General features: G+C 43.4%; 1 protein-coding gene across 3 annotated transcripts in view; it reads left to right on the forward strand.

Moving 5' to 3' along the window:
• The window catches only part of TMPO (thymopoietin), a 180,784-nt gene that overhangs the window by 113,619 nt on the left and 54,358 nt on the right, over positions 1-12,807 (forward strand). The window contains exons 5-7 of one of the 3 annotated variants that reach the window (XM_069629426.1): positions 4,286-4,390; positions 4,743-4,862; positions 4,962-5,054. The exons of 1 other annotated variant lie outside the window; for it this stretch is intronic. In XM_069629426.1, coding sequence (XP_069485527.1) covers positions 4,286-4,390; positions 4,743-4,862; positions 4,962-5,054 — 318 coding nt within the window. The remainder of the gene's footprint in view (positions 1-4,285; positions 4,391-4,742; positions 4,863-4,961; positions 5,055-12,807) is intronic. One more of the 3 variants, XM_069629427.1, reaches the window with a different exon arrangement.

Here is a 12,807-nt window from a genome sequence, read left to right on the forward strand (position 1 = left end):
GCACATTCGGTCTAGCTGTTCTCATAACATGACCCCACAATCTCCACATCCTAATAAAACACAGCTAGCTGAGCACACTCCGGCTAGCTTAAGCGTCTCCTCCGGCCTAACGCAGCCAGACTGGGTGTCCACCCTCCAGACTGAACACATCCAACTGATTTCCTCAGCACCACACCTACTGCTAAGAAGAGGCTATCGTGCAACTACCACACCAGCTGCACACATCCAGTACACCCACACACCATACCACACTCTCTATTTACTACACTGCGGTTCCCGAGGGCTTTCAACCTACCAGTGCTTTGAGATCATACCAATGATGCATAAGGCGCTATATAAATGCCAAGTAACATAGCATAACCAGTAACTAACATAAGACTAAGGCAATTTTCTGAAGCAAACGGCATTTGAGCCAATTTGCATTCCTACAATGCCTTGCTGGTGTACTTTCAGCGATTGGTTACTAGGTGGCGGCGTGGAATGAGACTTAGCTTAAATGAAATGTTGCCCTATACTCCTGGAGCTTGTGAATCTGCCTAGATTCACATGCTTTGCCTATGCTGCCTAGTGGCTAGTGCAGAGTTAATCTTTTGTTTAAATTCACAAATGGATGCTGACAAGGGCGTACCTGTAACGCTCCACGTGTACAGGAGGTACCCATGATCCTTCATGTGTCAACTTCCTCAGATTGTCACCGAGATGGACGCAGAGTTCCCAGGAGGGAGCACCTGCAGATCAGTGGAGTAGGCGTCTGTGTTTGGACAACCAACACAGCAGCACAATGCCAAAAACCATTTCTGGATGCCAAATCAAACGCACAATGGTAGTAAAAGGTAAATCACTGCCACCAGCCATTGTAGAAACGGGCACATAAAAATGTTACCTGAGAAACTAGACAAAGGGGATACTAAGTAACCCCTCCAGCACCCTATTGTAAGTGTGTGTTGGGTCTAGAAAGTTACAAAATGTAAGTAAAGTCAATTTCACTTTACTGCTCTTGGCAACAGTTTCACCGAGAAGATATTTAAACCTTTAAAATCCAAGAGACTTCCCTGTATTTCACAATGCAATGATGATGCGACTGGAGTTTGTTAGACTCCAAGTCATAAACGCAGAGTCCAAATCATCAAAAAATACATGAGTGGGGGTGGAAAAAGGCTCTCGCACTCTCCAGGTTAAACATCAAAAGCCCTAGAGTCCAGCAAAAGTGCTGGGGCGGGTCTCTAAGGTAGAGAGGAATTGATATATACAGCACTATCCAAATTTGGATGGCTAAGCATGGTTTATGTTTAAACAATGAGAAAACCGAATTACTCCTCCTTGGCTCGCCAACTAAATTGAATAAACTAGGATCCCTCTTCAAATCCTTCATTATCGACGGTAACACCATTAAAGTAGATAATGTAAAAACGTTGGGAATTTACTTTGATCCAGCAATATCACTCACAAGACAAACTAATGCCTTAGCGTCATCCACAGAATACACTTGCAAGCTTATTACAGCTTGCCAACCTTACATGACTACTACAAACTGTATCTCAGTAGCAAGAGAATCAGTCTTATCCAAGCTTGACTATTGTAATGCGCTCTACTTGGGAACATCCCAACAAAATATCAACTAAATGCAAGTCATGCAAAACAATGCTGTTTGATCGGCATGCAATATCCTGAGAAAACAGCACATAACTGCTATCGGACAGAATATCAAATGGCTCAATATTAAACTAAGAATAGACCTCAAATCACTCTCACTCATAAGTGCCTTAACCAGGCACCCATATACCTCTGCGACACCTTTTCACACCACTCACCTTTGCAACCTAGTAGAATAGCGCAAACAGTGTTGTCATCCCACGGTTCAACCAACCAGTCGATGGAGCCAGCTTCCCAGTCCTTGCTGCAAAAAAATGGAATGCGCTACCCATCTCCGTAAGAGAAGAACCTTCCTTTTCGCTATTCCGAAACAAGGTCAAGGTCTGTCTTCTGGAGCATGACCTTAATCTACCCACTGCATAAAAACATCCCAATACACTTTAGCATGCTTCCGTATTGCTGTGTATGTCTTCTAATTGTATAATATCTTCACGAATATCAACATTTATATTGCTTATGTATATATGTGTGTATGTGTATACGGTCACGTAACCTACCTGTCTGTATCATTCCCCTCACCTATTGTTACTCCTTATAACCCGCATTATCTTTTCTGTACAGTCTTGATTGTGTAACATAAGTTATCAGTGCCCATTTGCCTCAGGGCTTGGCTGCACTTTACAAATAAAATGCATATAAAATACAAATGCAAAGCCACATGTACAATTCTGAAATAAATGGCTTTTTAAATCCCAAGCAATGCATTTTACATGTAAAGCTTTTTATCTCCATGCATAGCATCTTATTGTTTTGTTCATTTGTAACTATTTCTTAGGCATGTTTCTTTTTCCACCACAATGATGAATAATAATAATTTAGCATTTATATAGCGCTACGAACCCTCAGGTATCTGAGCGCTGCTTATTACCCACGGTGTGTGGTGCTCATTTATCGACCTCGGAAGGATGAAAGGCTGGGTTTGGCCCTGCAGGGATTCGAACCTGCGTTAGCAAGCTCTGCACAGATGTCAAAACGAGCGCTCTACTCACTGTGCCACTTGACCGGCTAATGATGAGGCTGGTCTGATCATTCTCAGTGATGCACAGCAGGCATCTCCATTTATCCAGTAAAGTCAGTGTCCACTTTAAAGCAAAGTAGACCTTTCCATTTCAGATCTACGTGAAATTTCCGAGGCAGAATAACCAGCGACAAATGTTTGCATGGGAAATGTACGCAAATTATTTATTACTACAAAATGTTTGTGCATTTCCGATGCCAACATCCATTTCAAAACCCTAGAAACTCACACCACCACCACCACACCCCCAACATACCACCACCCACACCCCACTTACCTTTCAAGACGCCCTGTGTCCCTGCAGTGCCGGTTCCCTATCACTTCTGTGATGGGGAACCGGCACCGCAGGCTTGCGGTTTTTATTTAGTTTATTTTTCTATTCACCAACCCACCAAAACACATACCACAAAAAGTTGAAACTTTTGGTAGTTCCAACTTTTGGTGGTATGTTTTAGGGCTTTTTGTAAGGTCGGTGCATTTTTTCCAGACATTCGCCCTAACCCTTATTTCACATAATGTCACTTTGCATGGTTGAAATAGTTTTTTTCTTTATTTCAAATAAAATGTTGCTTGGTTTGCTTTTAATATCTGGCACAGCCTTATCACATGGAATTCAATGTAACATTCTGCTGTTTTATTTTTCTCAATCAGAATGTGCATTATCCCATTATACATAGTCGGCCTTAGCAGAAACGCATATCTTTTGGCATCCATTGTGCGCCTTTAGCAGTATTAAAGTGCTAGGGTGCACTTTGCTTCACCTGGGTGCCTTTCCATTTTGACAATGTTCAGTGAGGTCCACTTTAAGCATTCACTAGGCTTCAGCTATGTATTATGGGTTTGGGCTGGCCTGTGTGTTCAATGGGTTTCTTTCATCGACCAGCTTAAATGTTGCATGCGTTTTTCATTTTGGGGTTGAAATTATTTTTTTGTTTACAATTGCTCCAGATTTTAAATTGTATGCATCTGAAAAAAAATGTAATTCTGATGGCAGGTAATGGGGTGGTATATTTTCATAGGGGACAATTGTACTAGAAACAATTGACCTGTTTTTTTGTTGCTTTTGTACTAAAATGCTAGTAATTCCTGTTTTTGCTAATATATAGGCTGTATGGTTGAGCAATTGTCTCAGCTCAGAATGTGACCTGCAGTCATGTTCGACATATGGCAGGGCTTTTTCATCCCTTCATCCTTTGGAGGTTGATTTTTCCATTAAAATGCGTAACCATGTAGTCATCCACTTGGCAGCTATAGCATAACATTGAGCACTACATAAAAAGATTTCATTGATATGGACAAAGTTTCTTCATTTAATATGGCTGTCAGTTCTATTACAAGTTCTACACCGTTTTCATGTCTTAACCTAATCGTCTCATTCCATTCCGGACTATTCTCCCTGATTCCAGGTCAGATTTTTAAGCAGTCCATTTTTAGACTTGAGAAATAAAAAAAGTGGTTCACATTTTTGGTCCATGCTTTTAAAAGGGGTACTTCTGTCGGATGGCTTGCATAATTATTGGTGGTAATTGTGTAGTATTGCAGGATCAAAATATGGACTGTGGCATGAACGGAATGGCCCAGTTAAAATACACTGGTGATTTCTTTTGTGTTTAGACAGCTGAAGATGTGGCTGAAATACCGGAGGAAAGTCTGAAACGGATTAACAGGCCTCCACTAAAGGCGTTTTCACGGGGAGAAAACGAATTGGACAAAAATACTGTAAACTTATTGCATGCTACTTTATTCCCCAGCTACAGCCTCCTTTTCTATTTTCACTCGAAGCGTTGATTGAAAATGTGGCTTTATTTTGTGCAAGTTTGGGAGCGGGGAGTTTTTTGCTTTTATCTGACTTTTCAACTATGCACGTTTGCTGGTGTTCACACAAAGCAGCTTAACGGGCTTCCATAACATTTTGTAAATTCTGGCTTGGTGTTGCTTGCCATTAAATGCGCTCGCTTGGGAGCACAGTTTTTACAAGCTAATGGGCTGTAAGAGCGTTTATCCCATTGTGTTGAAGTTTTACATTTTTGGCATTTTGTTCACCAAGTTTTCAAATTGTTTGCTTAAATAGACATTTTCTGAAGCTACAGTCACTGAAACTAGTTGGACAAGTGGATCTACAAAAATTGGACCGCTGCAGACCATTGCTAGGGAGACTCCACCTGTATCCAGAAGAACACCAAGAAAAAGGGTGACATAAGGCTTGATTAACTTTAGATTTGTCTAATTGTTGAAGGGCGTTAGCTATTATATATTTATATATATTTTCTTTTTATTTAAAAAATGACAGGTGGGAGCAACAGAAACTACTTTTGATGAAGCAGCCCTTTCAGGCACTATCCCCATAGCTGAAACACTAATGGCTTCAAGCAACCAGACATTTGTAAATATACTTAATTTATGATGTTTTCTTATGTTTTTGTGAAATTGCTCTGTGAAGGTTATTGAATTGTCAAAGTAGCGCAGTCTTTTGTTCCCATCCAGTGCTGCAATGTTCTCAAAGATTGAGGTAACTTGAATGTAGTGTAAACTGAAGTGAGATGTGCCCGTTAACTTTTTCACCCAGCTGGAATATGGCACTTGCTACAAAGCATACATTCAAGATTTGGTAAAGAACATTGCTTTGTTGGTTCAGCTGTTTGTCCTTGGCACCTAGGCTTTCAAGCCTTCTGTGGTTGACCATAATAGCCTATTCAGGTAGTCTGGTGTGCTCTAGGTTTTGACAATTGCCAGATCAGTCTATAGTCCTTCCATGCTATAGAATCTAGGTTGGTGAACAGGGGCCATGAGGTGCATCCTCCCCAGAACTCGAAGTCAAGTCTATTATGAATCCACAAAACACCCGGTATGTCTAGTCTGTTCTTGAAGTTTTCAATTTTATTTGTGGTTTACCGTAGATTACTTGCCTCACACTTCATGGGACCCCTAAACTTGTGTTGCCATGCTGTTATACAAACCTAGGTACTGCTTAGTGACCTATTCTGGTTTGAATGCCCTTGCTGTGGTTTAAATGCCCTTGCTGATGCTTACCTGTAGTATCATTTTGTTTTTTGAAGTTGAAGAGAACTGGTCTGAAAATTGACATTTTTAAATATAGCTCTACAAGGATATTGTCCCATCCTTTTAATATTCAAATATTCGCATAATTGCTTTGGTGCCTGTGGCACACATTTGAGCTGGAAGGAACTACTGTATTCCTGAATTACCATTTCCAATCTCTTCACCTTTGAGCTATTGCTTTGCTATGTCTTGCTACTTGCTACGAGTACCAATTCCATCTGTTCAGCCCCCACCCTCACCATGCACAGCTCTTACTATCCCTTCATTTCGCTTATACATTTTTCTTCATTCTCCTCAAAACCATTTTGACTCTTCCCATCTCTTATCTTTTCTTTGACGCTGTTTGTAAAGATTTCTTTACAGCACCTTTCCTTCCATTTTCATGGACTGCCAACTTCTTGCTTTATATTTTTGAATCTGACCCACTCTTTTGCAGTGAAGCCTTAAGCTTCACTACACTGGCTTTTTCTCATTTGTCATGGGGTAACGGACATGTCCTTCAGGCTGTCAGTAACTGGAAATATTGTTTCCCTTCATCTTGTTACTTGACACTTTTGGTGACATTTTATCATCGTATAATGCAGTACACTTTTTGGTTACCCTGGGTGTGCTGGTGGCAACAGTTAATTGCTTTTGTTTTTTTTACGTTAGCCTTTGTGTTAGTCAAGGTTTGAATGCAGTACCCTCTGGGAACACTACAAACAACTATGACTACAGGTATGGACAACCCAACCTTTGGTGTAAGCTTATACTACAGTTTTGGTAGCGTGTTGAGCAGCCAGGCTTATCTCGAGAGGGGAAATGTGAGCTGTAGTGGAGTTACACAAAGACTCAGTTACAGGTATTCAAATGCACTCAAGGTTTCTTGCATAATCAATTTATCGTTCAGTTATAAAGCCTTCTTCAGAGGGGATCAAAAGAATAGTAACACAAATATACTTCAGTACTGGACACGTTGAGTTTCTGAATCAGACAAGGCCCTTTTGGGATGGCCCACAGAGACAACCTGCACCCACAAGTCACTTCAGTTACGAGCGTGCAGGGGACATTAATACCTTACTGTTTGCATTCAGAATACTCTTCAAAAGTTGATAAAAGGCAAAGGTTATTAGAAAATGAGACCACAAATATTCTCTCAAGTGGCACATTCAATTCAATAGGCTAAGCCAAAGTCAATGGGCAAAAGTCTTGAATAGGATAAATCACTTCTGGTTTGCCCAAGTTCTTAGGTGTCTTTGAAGAAAAGAAGAATCAAATGTAGGGCCACATGCTGATTATACTTGTGGCAGTTACAAGCACTTCTACAGTAAGAGGTAAGTTCTTAGACTTGTTTTACAGTACCTTGGTAAAGAAGAAAAGATACAGCTGATGTCTTCTGTTCCTGTGCAGCTCTGCAGATCTCACTGTTCCTGACCCTCAGTCGTGGGGACAAGACGGAGGATGTCGGGGGACTCCTGCACTGTCAAAACTGGCAATCTGAAAACTTTACTTTCAGTGGCTAGTTCGCGTTTCAGCTCCTTGTGGTACAGTAAATGGCAATAAGCACGGTTCCTGGCTGTCGAGGTGGACTGTCCTCACGTCTGGGGTCCCGCACTCTGCTAGGGGGGGGTCAGGCTCAGTCAGCCCTGCTTCATGGGAGTCCGGAGGATTTTCCAAAAGCTTTGGGCCGGCTTAAAAGTAACACACACAATCTGGTGTCCCTCTCCATGGCTATGCGGTTCCTGCAGCAACTGAGGAATTTCAACCAGCTCCGAGATGGGTGTCCGGGTGGCTTACTTTGGAGTTGATTGGTCCCACCAACTCAAAGGGAGAAGTCGTCCTTGCAGGGCTTTTCTGTCTATGCAAACTTGGCAAGTAGTTACTGCAGCAGGGCTTCACCGGGCAAACCTACGGTCCAGGAGTTACAGCAAGCGTACTCTTGAAGCTCTTCTTCGGTTCCTTCGTCCAGTGGTCAACTCTGCCTTCCAAGCTAAAAGACTTGCCTTTTATTCAGCTCTCTTCTATTCATTCAAGCTTAGCTGTCACTCCACCAGCAGGGTGGCTGTCCTTGCCGGACAGTCAGCCAATCGCACAAGAGTGCATTTGGGTCTCCTAGGAGACTAAGCACAGGGAGTTTCACTTCCTGCCTACCCCAGACACTCTGGCGCCAGAGGCGGGTTTCTCTCAGACCCTGCCAAAGGCAAAATGAATAGAGACCAAACTTGGTTTGGCGCGCAGAGAAACTCTATAGAAGGACGTTTCCACAAAGACCTGGCGAAAAAAGACCGGGCACCATTTTAGCAAAGATGGCTGGACGCCATTTTGAAAAAGATGGCTCCTGCGGTTACTTTAGCGGAGCCGCGAACGGTTACAGTAAATGTAAACCAAGGTAGATCAAAACGAAACCACTGCCACCAGCCAGTCAATTGAAGAAAGGGTAACATAAAATATTTTACATGAGCATTTAGACACGAGGGATACGAAGTAACCCCTCCAGCACTCTATTGAAAGATGGGGTGTGCTGGGTCTCACAAGTACAATGCGAAGTAAAGTCAATTTCACTTTACTGCTCTGGGAAACAGTTGATCCCAGAGAAGGTATTTAAACCTTGGGAAATCTGGAAGACTTCCCTGTAGCACTGCACTGAAGGTGTTTTGTGACACAATTGTAAAAGATGTTGCCTATGGAGTTGGTTCTACTCCATAACCAAAAGACAGTGTATAAAATCACGTTAAAATACATGGAGTGGTGGGGGCAAAAGGGTCTCACTCTCTCCAAAAAAAATAAAGTCCTCAAAATCCAGTAAAGTTGCTGGGGGTCTCTAAGGTGGAGGGAATTAGCACATTTTTGAGAATTCTCCCCAACACTTACCGCATTTGGCTACCGACTGTGGCTAGTGTCCAAACCTGGCTGTCCCACATGGTTTTTCATTTGTCCATTGGCCATCTTGTCACTAAGGTTTCTTCCTGGTCTTTGAGGCCTGGAACATGCTTGTATGGACTTGGAGTGCCCGGGAAAGCAGAGGCTTTTTGCAGGCTACTGTAGGGCCATGTGTGTTTGCGGTCAGGACTGTCTGGCCCCAATCCACAAACTGGTTTCAGTGTGTCTGAACAGTATTGATGTGGTCCTGATTGGCTAGTGGGGGTTTGGACTCTTATCTGTCTTTTTGGATTAGAGTACCCCTGCAGCCACTACAGAGAGATCCTGGAAGGAGCCAAGTATCCTGTCCAGCTGCAAGACCATGGAGACTGTGGACCCATTGGAAGGAGGCCCTGCAACCAACTTCTACTGCTGTCCTGGAAGAGCCCTGTCTTGTTGATCTCCAGCAGTCCTGCATGGGTGCTGTGACCCTTGGAGTGGAGGGAGCATCCATTCTCGACGTCCGCTTGGAGTGCTGTGAAGAGCCTTTTGAAGTGCCCCTGGATCACCCAGTGGCTGACCAGCTGAGAGTTTGGTCTGTGCTGCAGACGTTGCGGTTCCGAGTTGAGGCCTTGAAATTTGGGGATCGCCAGCTTTTGCTACAAGACTGAACTTTGCCAAATGTTGTGGTTCTAACATAAAGTGGACCTGAGAGGAGGCAATGTCTGACCATGTCAAGTGGTTCCTCTTGCGTTGCTGTGCATTGGTGGCAGTTGTCCAAAAGGGCTTTCCTGTGTCCAATCTTGTGCTGAGGGGCCCTGCATAGAGTTCTCATGCATTCTCCAACATCAAGATCATGCACCAGCATTTGTTGCTGAAAGGAGAAGTGCTTGAACCTGTAAGCCCTGGGCATCAAGGGCTGAAGACAACGGCAGGAGAATCGACATTGGACCCTCCAGAAGACCTGCCAAGTCCAAAGAAGAATCGGAGTACAGGGTCGAGTTGGAATGATACTTACCCAAACTCCTATCTCCCCTTTTTAAATGTTTGGTAACTGTTTAAGAACAGTTTGGCTTTGCAATATGCTTGTTCATGCAAGCACGCCGATTGCTGGGAACACTTTTGTTGGAGAATAACTTCATTTACTACTTGGAACTCTTCATTGAAACCCTACACATTTTCTCCTTGTCTCATAAAACTGTGTGACCTTTGGTGACAGTATGGGCACAAAGCCTCATACATCTTAGGGATTGGCTTCTAAAGTTACTGTTTCTTCTCTGTGGACCTGTAGTGATGCATACTAATACTTGCCTGCCTTTTCAGGGGTTTATGTATTTTGCCCTACTCCAATGATTTATTAAATGCAAGTGGTGATTTTTCGTAGTGTTATATGGCCATAAGTACTTTTATAACTGATTGTCTAGTATCTTCCCTGACTTTTCACTGTATGCTCATTGAGGACTCTTTACAAGCTCACCACCTCTTGACTTAGCCTAGACCACTCGTCCACATAATTTTTTTGGTGACAGCTCCCAGTTGTCACTGTTATAGAAGGTTGGCCTTCTATATATTTGTTCACTAGGCCAAGTATAGAAAATCAGGCCTAACAAACGCCACCCCCTTCACGCTCACCTAATCAATTCACAAAATCGCTCTTTTGAATGCAGAATGTCTGTAGCCAGACTTCTTTTAACTCAACTTCCTGCTTTCCCATGCATCTCCTGGACCTTATTACCGTTACAGAAACCTGGATTTCTCGCTCACTCTGCGACCCTTGATGGCTTTTATGACCCTGTTTACACCTTCACCCACTCATGGTAGGGGTTGTGGTGTAGGACTGTTTGCATCTTCCAAACTTCCTATCTCTCCTATTCTCATACCCCCTTCTATTTCTCCCTCTTCCTGATACACTATCTCCACAATTACTGCTCCCGATGGTATTCATATTTGATCTATTGCTGCCTGTCCCTGCTGGTCAGTTTATTGACCACGTTGCCCAACTAATTGGCTCCCTTCCTCCCCATCCTCTCCTTATTGTCAGTTGTGACATAAACCTCCCCTCGCTCTCGGCTCCTCTTTCCATTGGCTTTAGCTCTCTTCTACAATTCTTCCTCTGATCATTACATCATCTTTGCATTCATCTTCACACCTACTTCCACCCCTTTCTCCAACTATCAGTACCAGGCGCAGGCTTCCCTCCTAATTCCTGCTCTACCTCTGACCTACACCACTCTCTCCACTGCAAAATGTACTGTTCTATCCCTTGTCCTCTCACTTCCCTCTTAATACATTCACTCCTAAACCCTCCCTTTCGCATCCTTGGATTACACCTACCAGCCGCAACATGAAAATGAGGAAAAAACTTTGCACTTGGAATAGATCAAAACACTCCCTGAATCTCCAACTCTACCAGACTGTTCTTCGAAACTACTCCCGTATACTCGACTCGTACGTGACTGATCTTTCATTTCATCCTAAATGCCGCCAAAAACTCCACTCAATTCTCACCGCCTTAAAGCCTCCCATCTCCTTTACCCTTTCTGTTAATGATCTAGCTCTCTTCTTTGCTTAAATGTCTAACATTCAAAATACCTTTGCAAATGACCTTCTACCCCCAACACCTAATCAATTTTCTCCAGCACCTCTACCTTCCTCTCCTACGACAGTATCTTCCTTTGCCTTGACTAACCCTGATAAGATTCTGGGACTTCTCAGGGCTAATACTTCATGTGCCACATCAACCCTCTAACTAGACAACTCGTAGCTCCCAGTGTTGATCCATATCTTACTTCCCTCGTCAACGTCTCTTGACAGTGCAGCTTTTCCATATTCCTACAAATCTGCTACTGTGCCCATCCTTCCTGGCCTAGAGCCTAACTGTCCTGAAAATATTCATCTCGTCTCTTCTACCTCCATATTCCAAAATTCTAGAGCATAGTTTTCAAATAGACTCCTGACCTCTGCACAGTTGGCTCCCCTCAATGTCAGTAACTACATCTCTTCGACTTGTCGTGCTAACCGATCATCTATTCTTATTCTTCTCAACCTCTCTGCTGCCTTTGATACCATCAACCAATCTGACCTCCAAACTTTCTTAGGCATCGATGGCCAAGACCCTCGCTTGGTTTGCCTTATACCTCCCCCCAAACACTTCGGATGTTGCCTTACCTCTCCACCCCTCACTATTGGTGTTCCCAAGGGTCAGTCCTGGGTCCAATTCTCTTCAGTCTATACGTCTGCTCTTGGCAATTTTATCTTTTCCTATGGCTTATCCCATCAACTCTTTGCTAATAAGCTCTGAGCTTCTTTTACCTCCTTATCTGATGAGATGGTCAAAAATGCCTAACTGTCCACCATCAAATACTGGAGAGTATCTCGCTCACTCATACTCGACTCCACTACGACCTGAAGTTCTCCACCTCCCAACTTAACAGATGCTCTTCCTCTCCCCTCTTCTATTCTCTCCTGACCACCTTCCCTACTCTGCTTCTGCTCACAATGTTGGTGTCTTTGTGAGCCATCTCACTACTTCTGGCTCTTCTCCAAATCTGCCACTATGGCCAGACTTATTCCCCAACATCAGAAAAATACCTTCCCATCAACAATACTAAGCACTTTGTGCCGGATTCATGGAACATTTTCCTATGGGATTGTGCCATTATAAAACACTTCCATGAATCGGGCCCTAATCTCTTAAGTACTCTCTCGAATGGACTACTGTGCAAGTCTTTATGCTTTCCCAACTATGCTCTCTCACCTCTCGACAAAGCCTTCAACTTTGCTGTCTGTACACTCTTCAGCCTGCCACACTTGACTGCCACCTCCTGAGCCCGTCATTTATGCTGATTATCGAAACCAAGGGCAAAGTATAAACGTACTCTCTTCAAAACTATATACACATGCTTGTACCACCATATCGGCCCACCCCCACTCCCCTATTCTCCCTTTTGCTCCCTAAAATCGTGATTGGGTCACCTTCTTGCCACCTCTCATGCCCCTTGTGCTCACTTTAGTATTCCCTCTCTTCCACTCTGCGCTCCCTTACTTTGGAATGCTCTCTCCCTCTCTTCAGTACTCCTGCTCTCTCAATTTAAATCCACTCTCATCCTTTTTGAAGAACCACTTGCATAGCATTCTACGCCACCACATCTCCCTGTTCTTCGCTCCCCCTCCCTCTGTCAACCACACTGCACTTCTGCCTCACCCCTTTATCTTAAACGTGGCACTTCCTCCACTCT

The sequence above is a fragment of the Ambystoma mexicanum genome, chromosome 12 (genome assembly GCF_040938575.1).
Source record: "Ambystoma mexicanum isolate Mex_15411 chromosome 12, UKY_AmexF1_1, whole genome shotgun sequence".
NCBI classification, from domain to species: domain Eukaryota; kingdom Metazoa; phylum Chordata; class Amphibia; order Caudata; family Ambystomatidae; genus Ambystoma; species Ambystoma mexicanum.